This window comes from Lepidochelys kempii, chromosome 7 (genome assembly GCF_965140285.1).
Source record: "Lepidochelys kempii isolate rLepKem1 chromosome 7, rLepKem1.hap1, whole genome shotgun sequence".
In the NCBI taxonomy this organism is placed as follows: domain Eukaryota; kingdom Metazoa; phylum Chordata; order Testudines; family Cheloniidae; genus Lepidochelys; species Lepidochelys kempii.
In genome coordinates this window covers 115,268,508-115,281,036 of record NC_136386.1, presented here as the reverse complement: position 1 = coordinate 115,281,036, position 12,529 = coordinate 115,268,508, and the positions used below count along the sequence as shown (strand labels likewise).

Here is a 12,529-nt window from a genome sequence, read left to right as displayed (position 1 = left end):
AAGCTCAGAAAAGAGACATAATCACAGCCAGAAGCATTCAGAACTCTAATCAATAGTTGAACACTTGATCTGTCCTGAAGATAAATTTTGTCAGAGATGTTGCAAAAACTTCCACTAAAACTCCATTTTTCTCAAGTTTCTCTTGTACTTTCCTGAACATTGATACTCATCTCTATTTCTGGAGTCCACTGAGTACCTCAATTCTGGCTATGCTTGGGTAATTGCTACCCAACTCTCTTGCTCTCTAGACAAATAACTTTTCCAAGAAACATTCTTTATGGGGCGCACAAATTCTTGTTCTCCTTGATCGTTTAGAAGATTGATCTCTTGTGCAGTCTCTTCTCAGGGTTAAAGATACTTGTCTAAATAAAGGTTCTAGCAAAACACTTAACTACATAAGATTGAGCCAACAAAGCGCTTACCATGTTTTACTGAAGACAGCCCAATAAATGAAGATCAGTTTTTAATATAAAACTTATGTAAATTTTCATAACAAACTTTCCCAACTTTTCTTAGGAAATGGACCATGTTTGGGGTATAGAAAACCAAAACAGCCATATCAGTGGTTGACTTACAAACAGGTTAGTTCCACTTATTTTATATACAGTCCAAAGAATGGATCAGCACCTTGTAGCAGTCTCTAGTGGTAATGAGCCAAAACTACTTCCTCTATTCCTGCAGGTGTCAGACAGAGCTGAATACCTGGGATCAGGGCTCTTGTTCAAAGGATGTAAACCATCACCAGACCAATTTATTGGCATCTTTGCTCAGAATAGACCAGAGGTAAGTGACGAGCAGAACCCTAGCTATGGGCAACTGTCCAGCACTCATGGAAGTCTAAATTCAGTGGAGTGCCCCCAATTTATTTAAACAGGGTTGGGGTTGGATTGGGCTCCAAGTGATGATCTGCGAACAGTAATCAGATCTCCTACTGGGCTTAGGCTGTCTTCCTTCCAATCGCCTTTTTGTATCTGTTCATTAGTGTCCAGGTGGCTGCCTAGGACTACCCATGAAGATCTGGGTTCTGGATGCCATAACAAGCAGTTCATATATAAATCTATACTAGATGTATATGTGTGAGGGGCTACTCTACAGGCTACTAAACTTGCTCTGGCAAAAGCATTTGAACAACCATACATCTCTGGTAACAAACTCAGGGTAGTTGCTTCTCTAACAGTGCTATTTCTTACTACTTTTGTGCAGTGGATCATTTCAGAATATGCCTGTTACACTTACTCAATGGTCGCTGTTCCACTCTATGACACTCTGGGGCCAGATGCCATTGCATTTATTATTAACAAAGGTAAAAACCTTATGTACTCTTCCTTTCCACTTTCACTGACCTAACAATGCTTCTCTTCTGCTTCAGGTTTCATAGCAGTTGTGGCTTTTCAGAACTGTTAGACCTACACTAGCTAACAAACCTAGACCTCTTCATTTCCAGCTCTGCAACTTGGCCCTAAACTCTCAGCACACTTGTAGCTACCACTACTTTCTCAATGCCTATCCTGTAAGATGACATGACCTGAGCAATAGGCCTACCACCACATTTCTTGGGAGAATTCTTGTACTAAGCTTTGGTGACTGTCCACTAGATTCTAAGGACTGGGAAGAGATTGGAAGGAACTGGGTCATCTGTATCTCACTTATTAATAAGACCCCCTACAAACTTTCTCCAACCAGAAAAAGCAAACCAGTGCAGTATCCTCATAATTTGAGGTGAGACTCTAAACAATTGAAACAAAGGGTAAAACAAAGGCCCAATCCTGCCAACACTTAAGTATGCACTTAATTTGGTTTGCCTGAGATCCTATGCGATTAATTGAAGACAAAATTGTCAACGTGATTAGATCCAAAGTTAGTAAAATGAATGAGTGCCCTCTTGTCTATTTCAAGTCTTCCCTTGGGTCACTGATTCTTCCACTGGTCTTTATCTTGCTTAGTTCCTTGTCAGAACTTTGTTAAAATTAACCAAAGGCAAGATTTGCTAAACAGAATCAGACCATCAGTCAACTTGTAAAATCTTTACAAATTAAATTACAAGCCAAGCTAACCTTAGCAACAGGTTCAGTCTTCTGGGACAACAGAGCTGTAATCTAATTAGATTCATTTGAGTCTGAACATGTCACTTGCTCATTAGTGTTCCATTACTGTCTTACCACAACATGCAATTACTAAAAACACATGTAAAAGGCTTCTGTAAATTCAGAGTATTTGAGGCCAATGCTCCTTGGGATATATGCTAGCTGGAAAGAAGCAAGTATTTACAGTGGGATATTCAGTCACTCAAAATGACCAATTCCCATCTTGGACTTAAGGAAAGAATTGATGGGCATTAAAACTTTATCCCCTGTTGAGAAGCTACACTTCTGTGTGTACAACTAAAATGTAAAGCCCTTTTTGGTGGGGCAGGGTGCAGTGGTTGACACTTGTATATTGTAAGTCAAATCCAGCCCTGGTATGACTCCATTAGTAGAGGCCCAGACTTGTAACCCTAGTAATTGAGTGCAGAGCATTTGTTAACTTCAACTATTGGCTTTGGCTGCAACCTTTCAAATGAGAACTTAACATGTTGAAAGATCTGAAGGACAGAACCTGAATTTCCTTTAACCTCTAATCAATCCATGGCTAATCTCAATAAGGGTCAGATCAGGGCTCCTATAATTTCAGCAGGAGTTGGATCAGGTTTCTGAAGTGTGGGCTCTTCCCTTCCTGTAGGTGACATCTCCATTGTGATCTGTGACAAACCTGAAAAGGCACAAGTCCTGCTTGAAAACTGTGAGCAAGGGAAGATCCCAGGTCTGAAGACAATCATTCTGATGGATCTCTTTGATGATGAGATCAAAGATAAAGGTGCCAAAGAAGGAGTTGAGATCCTGTCGCTTCAGGAAGCTGAGGTATGTGAATCCCTCACTGACAGCCTATCTGGTGACTTCAGGGAAAGGTCAATACAGCTACTTGGTAAGAGAAGGATTTTGCTTACTATATATGCTCATTCAAGGAGACTTGATTTGAAGCCAGAGTCAAATTTCACTGCTAGTCTGAGAGCTTCAGACTGAACATTCAATGGTATGAACAAACAATCTGAAGAGACAGCAATGTATTGACTAGGTCAATACTGACACTAGACATGTTTACTACACTGGTAACTGGAGTTTCCCTAGTTTTACACTCCATGGCTCTGTCATGTACCACCTATTAAGAAGCTGTAACTTAGTATTATCCTCTTTAGATACAACACTCCTCCTATTACAAACTCCTCTTTTTTGTGTTTTAAGTAGGCATACTTGGTATTCAAAATGTCTAGCTTTTTATACAATAGCAATGTTGGGGTTAATCTGTGCTCCCTTAAATAACAACATACAGACTTTTGAATAAGAAATTCAGTCAAATCAAACTGGTAAGCCTTGCAGAAACTCCTTTTTGAATGGACAGACTTTCTGCAGCTCTTGAACAATAGCCAACTAAGGTATGTCTGTACAACCTCTTGAGTTCCCTCATGCTCTCCAGAAATTAACTGGAAGCTCCTTCTGGAGAGAGCTAGCCCTGGAGATCTAAAGCACAAGATTCTAGAGCTGTAACTTGTAATATGCATGGGCTCAGCAAGTTTTACAGCCTAACACAAGCTGGCAGACTTGCTGGACCTCTTGGATAGGAATATTAAGAACCTAATGGCCATATTTGATAAAAACCAATGATCCATCTAGCCCTGTAGCCTGCCTTCTAACAGTGGCCATTGCCAGATGCTTCAGAGTGAATAAATAGAACAGGATGACTATCAAGTGGTCCGTTCCTGACATCTGGTAGCCAAAGACTTGGGGAAAATACAGAGCATAGGGTTATATCCCTGACCATCTTAGAAATAGCTAGCAATGGCTGTATCCTCCATGAGCATATCTAATTCTCTTGTACCCAGTTATACTCTTTGCCTTCACAACATCCCCTGCAACAACTTTCACAGATTGACTGACTGCATCTTGAAATACTTCTGTATTTTTGTTTTTGTTAAACCTGCCTAACTTCACTGAATGACCAGAGTTCTTATGAGAAGGGATTATATAACCTTTCCACTCATTCATGATTTTTCTAGACCTCTATCCTATCCCTCTCTTCTAAACTGAATAGTCCCAGTCTTCATTTCTCCTCCTATAGAAGCTGTTCCATACTCTTAAATTTTGTTGCTGTTCTCTGTACTTTTCCAATTTGAATCCTTTTTTAATGGGGAAACCAGAACCACACCCAGTACTCAAGGTGTGGGTGTACCATGGATTTATATAGTGACCTATTTTCCATTGTATTATCGTTCCATTTTCTAGTGGTTCCTAACATTGTTAGCTTTTTTTATGGCTGTTCTACATATGAGCAGATGTTTTTAGAGAACAATCCACAATGACTCCAAGATCTTTGAGTGGTAACAGCTAATTTAGACCCTGTTTTGTACATGCAATTAGAATTATTTTCTGCTATGCACTTAACATAGAATTTCATCTGACATGCTGTCACCCAGTTTAGTGAGATCTGCTGTAGCTTTTCACAGCCAGCTTTGTACTTAATTGTTTTGAGTATGTTGAAGAGGGCTCTGCAGTAATTGCTGTGGCAGTGCAGGGAAGGCCTAGCAATGAGTTTACACCTTGACACCAGCAAAATGCATGCTGACTAAACAATCACATGCCCCATCTGGCTTGTTTCACCTGCTTACATTGCATTTACTTTGATATTACAATGTGTTAAAGCTGTCTTTTTTTATCTATCTTGACACAGGAGCTGGGCAGGAACAACTTAAGAGAACCTGTTGTAAGTTACTGAAATTTTTAATCTTTCTTTGATGAAAGCACTGCAAACCTGCCTCTCTGAAGAGGCCTCTCCACCATAACAATGAGTCAACAATGATCCTCTCCTTTCTACCTCAAACTTACAAAAATAAAAACCCAAGCAGGGCCTTGCTGGAAAAGGGAGAAAAGCTAGGGATTTGGCTACTGGCTTGTCCAAGCACCTTCCAGATATGACAGTAATGGGGAGAAGGATTTAAAAAAAATCTTGATTATGAAATTAATACTGCTTTTGTCATCTTTTTAGCCTCCTAAACCTGAGGATCTTAGTGTTGTCTGTTTCACCAGTGGAACCACAGGTAAGTAACAAGCAGAGTTCAGACACTAAAGTCTGTTTTGTCATTTCTGAATTTTTTCTTCCCTTGGATCAGGGGAGACTATTAAATCAAGAGGGGAATACTGGAAACTTCTCAAGACATGAAATGCAGAAAATATAGCTTCCTTCTGTGATCAACAAGCTGCTTGATGGTACTTGCAATCAAATGAGACCATCTTGCTTTGTCATTCAGTAGTGAATAACTGCAGGAGGCTTCATACAACACACTAAAACCATAAAAATTGAAGCCATTATAGAGGGATAGCAGATATGAGCCAAAAACCTCCTTTTGTTACATCCATGCAACTCCACTCAAGTGAATAGCTTCACCAGTCTCAGAATCTGGCCTTCCATCTCAGGCATGTTATCCCTTAAACCTACAGCTCTCCCCTCCACTTTAAAACATGCCTAGCCAGAGACACTCCTAGACCGAACCTCAGGATTCTATAGGCCATGTTCTGGGCACACTTGCATTAGATGTAATTTATGTAGTGGTGATTTTCATCTCTGATCCAAAAGCTCTGTCTCATGACTACATAGTCATACCACAATCAATCTCCTGAGGGCTTGCAAATGTACAAGTGACTGAGCAAATGTAAACTGTAAAACTTGCCAGATCCCTAGTGGCTCTGGCTGCCATCAGTTTGTTCTTTCCCCATGATCTTTGGCAGGTAACCCAAAAGGAGCCATGCTCACACATGAAAACGTTGTTGCAAATACTGCTGCTTTCCTTAAAAGTACAGAGGTAAGTTGCTGCTTTCACATTTGCAGACTAACTTGGTGCTTATTCTTTTGGAGGGTCAGGCTTGAAGTGGCTGTAATGCAAGATCTCCTGTCTAAGCCACCCAGCTCCACAAAACTATATTCATATATCCTGAGTTGCCACAGTCAACTTAACAATAGCCTACACTGTGTTCAGGGCTTTGAAATGGACAAGTCTACACTGTAGACCAGCCTAAGACCACTAACCTCACTCATGTACAAAGCCAGAACATGAATGTATCTTTTACAGAAATTAGTAGTCAGTCCTAGGAATGGATCTGAGCCAGAACACAAGATCTGAAATATTTAAATCCTGGCTGCTCCTATGAGGATCTGAACTTCCCATCTTGGGCCTTTCCTAGGGCTTGTCTAACTTTCCTGAGTGTCCCTATATGGACATGCTCCTAGAAGGAACACAAGACACGCTTTCAAGAGTGCCTGACTTGGCTCCAAACCAGGCGGGGAAACCTACTTCTAGACAAGGACTGCAGATACCATAGGGGATAGAGGGAGTGTGGCTAACTTCAGTGGTATTTTTTCCCCAAAGTTCTGACTCCAAACCTCTGAGTAGGATGGAGCAGGTGTAAAATTACCTGCTGTTTCAATACAGAAGTTAACAGAATTAACAGATATGTTTAACTGCTGTGGCATGACTATCCTCTCCTGCCTCAATGCTGTTCTGTTTCCCTGTAGACTACATTTGACTGCAAGACTTCAGACATCTCCGTGTCCTATCTTCCTCTGGCTCACATGTTTGAGAGAGTAGTACAGGTAAGAGTAAACCAAGCCCTTAATTTATGTATGTGTTTCCTTATGTTCTACCAGATCATTACAGGAAGGACCTTGGTATAGCTGTTCTAGTCATGCAGCCAATCCTACAATAAATAGTACACTTAACTCAGTAGCACAGTTAGCTACTGATTTATGTGAGTGGCCAATACCAGATTGGCCCATAGGGCAACCTCTAAAACCATTATTTAGTGATATTAATAGTCATGTTCCAAGGCGCATACCAACCACTAAACAAATGTAACAAATGTTCTGATTAGCCATATAAACTCTTTTGAAACTTGCCAATAAAGGTTTGAACTAAATATTTTTGGCAACAAGTTCTGCAGGCTACATTACACATTATATAAACTTTCCTTTAATTTGCTAACGTGTTGCCTTTAGATCTAAAGGCATCAGGCCACCCAGTGAAGTTGGCCATTCTTGTACTCTTCTGAGAAGGTTAATAGCCTGCCAATTTACCTTCTCAACATCTCATGTAGTCTATATTGTGTCCTAACTTGTCTGCTTTCTAAAATCCTTCACTATTCAGCCAAACTGTCAGACAAACAAGTCTTTTCATTAGAAGATACTGCTGCCTGCTTGTTTACAATCTCGCCTGAAAGTGAGGAACAGGGGATGGCGTGGCACAGCACTCTTGTAGCTAGTTTCACAAGATATTTACATGCCAGATGTGCTAAAGATTTATATGTCCCTTGATACTTCAACCACCATTCCAGAGGACATGTGTTCTGCTCAATAACAATCCAAAGCAGTGCAGACCAATGCATGTTCACTTTCATCTGCATCAGATGCCACCAGCAGAAGGCTGACTTTTCTCTTGGTGGTTCTGTAGCTTCCACATCAGTGTTGGTCTTTTAAGACTTCTGAAAGCATGCTCCACACCTCATCCTACTCAGATTTTGGAAGGCACTTCCGAATGTTAAAACTTGGGTTGATTGCTATCTCTAGAAATCTCATGTTGGTATATCGTTTGCATTTTTGTCACTTTCAGTGAAAGTGTTCTTAAAATGAACATGTGCTGGGTCATCTGAGACTCACATAACATGAAATACATGGCAGAATGCAGGTAAAACAGCAGCCATACAATTCTTGGCCAAAGAGGTTAGTCACCAATTTAATACGTTATTTTTATACTGAGTTTCTTCAGCACAGAAGCATGTCCTCTGGGACAAAGGCTGAGGCATGTGAATTTTAGAACATCTGGCACATAAATATCTTGCAACACCAGCTACAACAGTGTCATGCCAACACCTGTTCTCACTTTCAGGTGACATTGTAAATAAGTGGGCAGCATTATCTCCAGTAAATGTAAGCACACTTGTTCATCCAATTGCTACGAGAAACAAGAAGTAGGACTAAATGGACTCATAGGTTTTTTGTTCCATAATGGCACTCAAAAAACAAAACCATGTAAAACTTCAGAGCCTAAATTTGTAAGTAGTGCAATCTCATTATCATGAAAGCACAACAGTACTTAGTACTTTTCAATTCAGCTCATACATCTTATCCTTTTTTACAGTGCAAATATTTGTAATCAAATATAAAGTGAGCACTGTAAACTTTTAATTGTGTTGTAATTAAAATCAATATATTTGAAAAGGGTAGGAAAATCCAAAAATATTTAATTTCAATTGGATTCTTTTGTTTTAACAGTGTGATTAATTTTTGAGTTAATGAGTTGAGTTAACTGCAATTAATTGACAACTCTAATCTAAATACATATGTGGACAGACAAACTGGTGCATTACTCAAACATACTATAAGCCCTCTGGATGAGTGAACACACAGACCTGTGAATATCTCAAATTGGTTTACAAAACCATTGCAGTACAGGTCAGGAGACTGATTTACCAGGGTATGATCCAAACTAATGTCACCTCTGTCCTGCAACCTTGGGTGCCTTACAATGCCTTGCTGAAGTAGCTCCCACATGGATTGCTCTCACACACACGCTTTCAGCATGCAACTATCTCCATAGTTGCAGTCTGCTAGCCCCACTTGGGTTACATTTTTTGCTATAAGAAAAGGAGTACTTGTGGCACCTTAGACTAACCAATTTATTTGAGCATGAGCTTTCGTGAGCTACAGATCACTTCATCGGATGCATCATGAGCATTTGAGCTCATGCTCAAATTGGTTAGTCTCTAAGGTGCCACAAGTACTCCTTTTCTTTTTGCAAATACAGACTAACACAGCTGTTACTCTGAAACCTGTCATTTTTTGCTATACTAAACTAGTGGATTCAAGCAACACTTCTCACCACATGCTTTTAGCTATCTGAGCCCTGCTCTACACTAGGAGTTTAGGTCAAATTTAGCAGCATTAGATCGATTTAATCCTGTACCCATCCACACAATGAAGCCATTTTTGTTGACTTAAAGGGCTCTTAAAATCGATTCTTTTACTCCTCCCGACAAGGGGATTAGCACTGAAATCTACATCGCCTGGTCAAATTTGGGGTAGTGTGGACACAATTTGATGGTACTGGCCTCCAGGAGCTATCCCAGAGTGCTCCATTGTGACCGCTCTGGACAGCACTTTGAACTCAGATGCACTAGCCCAGTACACAAGAAAAGCACTAGGAACTTTTGAATTTCATTTCCTATTTGGCCAGTGTGGAGAACTTGGCAGCACAGGTGACCATGCAGTCCCCTCAGAATCATAAAGCCAATGTTTCTCTGCTCCCCCGTCATCTCCATCCCTGAGGTTATCACAGATTAGAAGGAGGTGGGGGGAACACTTGCAATGACCTGTTTTCTGAGCTCATGCAGTCCTCCTGCACTGATAGGGCACAGCTTAATGCATGGAGGCATTCAGTGGCAGAGGCCAGGAAAGAATTGCTGTTTGCAGTACCACATCTGCCATCAGCACCCAGGAGATGTACAGGGACAGTGAGCTGAGCAGGCTCCATGCTTGCCATGATATGGCAAGCATGGCCACAGGCTGAGGAGGACCCTGGCAGCCAGGACCCCAGCTGGCAGAAGCCAGCAGCCAGAGCCACAGGCAGACTCTGCCCACTGCTGGTCTGGGGCTCCATTCGTTGGCCCCGCTCAGCCCACTGCCTGCCTGGGGTTGCAATCATCCAGGCAGACAGCAGGCTGAGCAGGGTTGGCAGACAGGACCCTGGAAAAAAGGCATGAAAGAATTGTCTGCCATTGTTTTCACAGAGGGAGGGAGGCAGGGGGGCCTGATGACATATACCCAAAACCACCCCCAACAAAGCTTTTGCCCTATCAGGCATTGGGAGCTTAACCCAGAATTCCAATGGGCAGCAGAGACTGCAGGAACTGTGGGATACAGTGCACTGATCTGTAAGTTGATGCTAGCCAGGGTAGTGAGGATGCACTCTGCTGACTTAATGCACTTAGTGTGGACATACACAATCAACTGTGTAAAATCAAATTCTAAAAATCAACTTCTATAAAATTGACCTAATTTCATAGTGTAGACATACTGACAAAACTCTGTAGGTCAGGACCCCTTCCCTCAGAGTCCAACAAATGCACCTGAAGCAACAGGAAAAAGTAGTGTATGAGATGGGCAGGAAGAGGGGATGCCTTGACATGTTTGTCCCTCCTTTTTATAGTTTCAGTCCCCTCACTTGAAAAACATTTCCAGTTGGGCACAAGGAGATAACCAGTGGGGAACATCGTTGCTCACCTGTTTCCTTTCCTGCTTGACACTTTTATTGCTGAAATGCAAATTTAAGCACAACACACATTCCTTTATTTTAGGACAGACCTGTTCGCCAACATCTGCTTGGGTGAGCCATGGCATTTGGAACAGGTGTTAACATCATACAGAGAAATCTTTGCCATACATATTTTATGTAAAGTTATGTTGTATCAGCAAATTGAGTTTTCAAATGATTACCTTACCAGGTGTACTTTGCACAAAAATATTACAACAGGTATGAATACTAGGGTCTAGTCCATCACACTGACTCTCCAACATTCACCTGCAACACCTTAATATCCCCAGAATATCCGGCCCAGAGCTCCTTATATCAAGGGCCTGATCCAATAGGGGTTGAATGTGAGCAAGATAAAGGAAGTAATGGGTTAGGGAGGAACTGGGGGCTCTCCTATTCCTAAGGCACAGAAAAGCTCTTCAACCAGATGGCCAAAGAACTGCACTGATCCCACAGAACTTGATGCCAATCATCTTACTGATATCACTAAGATGGATTCAGTCTCATTTTTTTCACATTTCAATCAATTTTGAATGAAGTAAGCAGTAAATAGCCTTTTGTCAGAACTCTAGCTGACAAATGTAGCCCTGCTTGGTATCTGCTACCTCTGAAGGGATTGATGGTGGGAAATACCCACCAAAGCAACACTGTCACACCATTGCAAAGTGTAGGGCAGAGGACACTAAGAAAATACCTAAACAAATGACACTGAGAACATCCCTTAACACTAATTTCCCTGTAGAAGCAATAAATCCTCCTGGACTAGGTCCAGAAGCCCAAATGTACATTACATGTGGACCATATTGTAATATCCTTTCACAAAGTACACTCACTACCCAACTTCATCTTCTGTTAAATCCTTATTCTGAGCTACTTCAATGACCTTGAACAAGTCACTTGGCCTCTTTGTCTCCACTTCCCTATCTGTAAAATGGAAATTGCAAGCCTTTATCAATCTCAGGGATACTGAATCTTATTACTTCTAAAGAACACTGAATACAGGAAGCACTTAGAGCTAAGAAAACAGCAGTGAATGTAATATTCTTAAAGATCTTAATATCACTAGTCACTGTTTCTTCACTTGTTCCACTACAGTCTGGGCTCTCACAGTAGAAACTAAACCAAATGACATCCCTCTTGTAGGTCAACAGATAAAAGTAACTTGCCCATCCATAAAATGGGGATATGTTGAAGATTAAGTGATTTCATCCTTAGCTCCCAGGTCATACACAAGTACAAAGGATAACAGTTTCACTCCTCCAAGGAAGTTGCATGCTACAAATAAGACAAGCCTGCATAGCCTTAGACTCTTGAATTGTTCTGAGACTTCTAGTCATGTGAGGCTGGGAATTCTTACCCCAAGCAAGGACTTGCAGGACTAAGCCCATTCTCTGCATGTTTCCTTTCTAGACTATAATGTACTCCAGCGGAGCAAGAGTGGGTTTCTTCCAAGGAGACATTAGACTACTAACAGATGACATGAAAACCTTGAAGCCAACTATGTTTCCAGCAGTACCAAGATTGCTCAACAGGATCTATGACCAGGTACTCAAAGCTGCAGCTTTCCTAGATGAATTTACACAAAGGGGGATATGCACTTAAATCTGCTTCCAACAGTTGCAAATTCACACAACTTAGCACTCACTGGAAACTTGGCTTTAAATGTACTGACTACCCACAAGTTGGAGGCAGAGGCTCTGATTAGAGGAGTGAGCATTGTCTTTGCCCCAGAGGCTATAATGGGGGGGGCTTGGGGTCATGATTGTAGCTCCTAGATGCTTCAGTACTAGAAATACCTCATACTTCCCATGAAAATCAAATTAAATGTGGATCATCAACTAACACTCACAGCAGGAATGTCTGCTCTTAGTTAAAGCACAGACCCTGTTGGCAGTCTTTACTGTCATGGTGTACTATGCAGATTTCTGCACGGCCCAATCTCTACCACAAAGGCAGGCCCTCAAGGTCATGGCTGAGGTGTGACCACTGTACCAAGTGGCACCATTATATTTCCCAATGTCCATGCATCATCTAAATGGATGAAGATGGCACTGGACACTGAATCTAGCACCCTTCAAATTTTTAAAAATGTTTAATTTATCATGAGAGAACATGAGGGAAAATACCCTGGTGAGCTCA

At 41.3% G+C, this 12,529-nt stretch overlaps 1 protein-coding gene across 1 annotated transcript in view; it reads left to right on the top strand.

Annotated features, from left to right (window-relative positions):
* Positions 1 to 12,529, top strand: part of ACSL5 (acyl-CoA synthetase long chain family member 5) — a 41,546-nt gene that overhangs the window by 20,002 nt on the left and 9,015 nt on the right. The window contains exons 4-12 of the mRNA XM_073354974.2: positions 517 to 581; positions 682 to 783; positions 1,204 to 1,303; positions 2,719 to 2,897; positions 4,762 to 4,794; positions 5,077 to 5,128; positions 5,817 to 5,890; positions 6,601 to 6,678; positions 11,801 to 11,935. Of these exons, the coding sequence (XP_073211075.1) occupies positions 517 to 581; positions 682 to 783; positions 1,204 to 1,303; positions 2,719 to 2,897; positions 4,762 to 4,794; positions 5,077 to 5,128; positions 5,817 to 5,890; positions 6,601 to 6,678; positions 11,801 to 11,935 (818 nt within the window). The remainder of the gene's footprint in view (positions 1 to 516; positions 582 to 681; positions 784 to 1,203; positions 1,304 to 2,718; positions 2,898 to 4,761; positions 4,795 to 5,076; positions 5,129 to 5,816; positions 5,891 to 6,600; positions 6,679 to 11,800; positions 11,936 to 12,529) is intronic.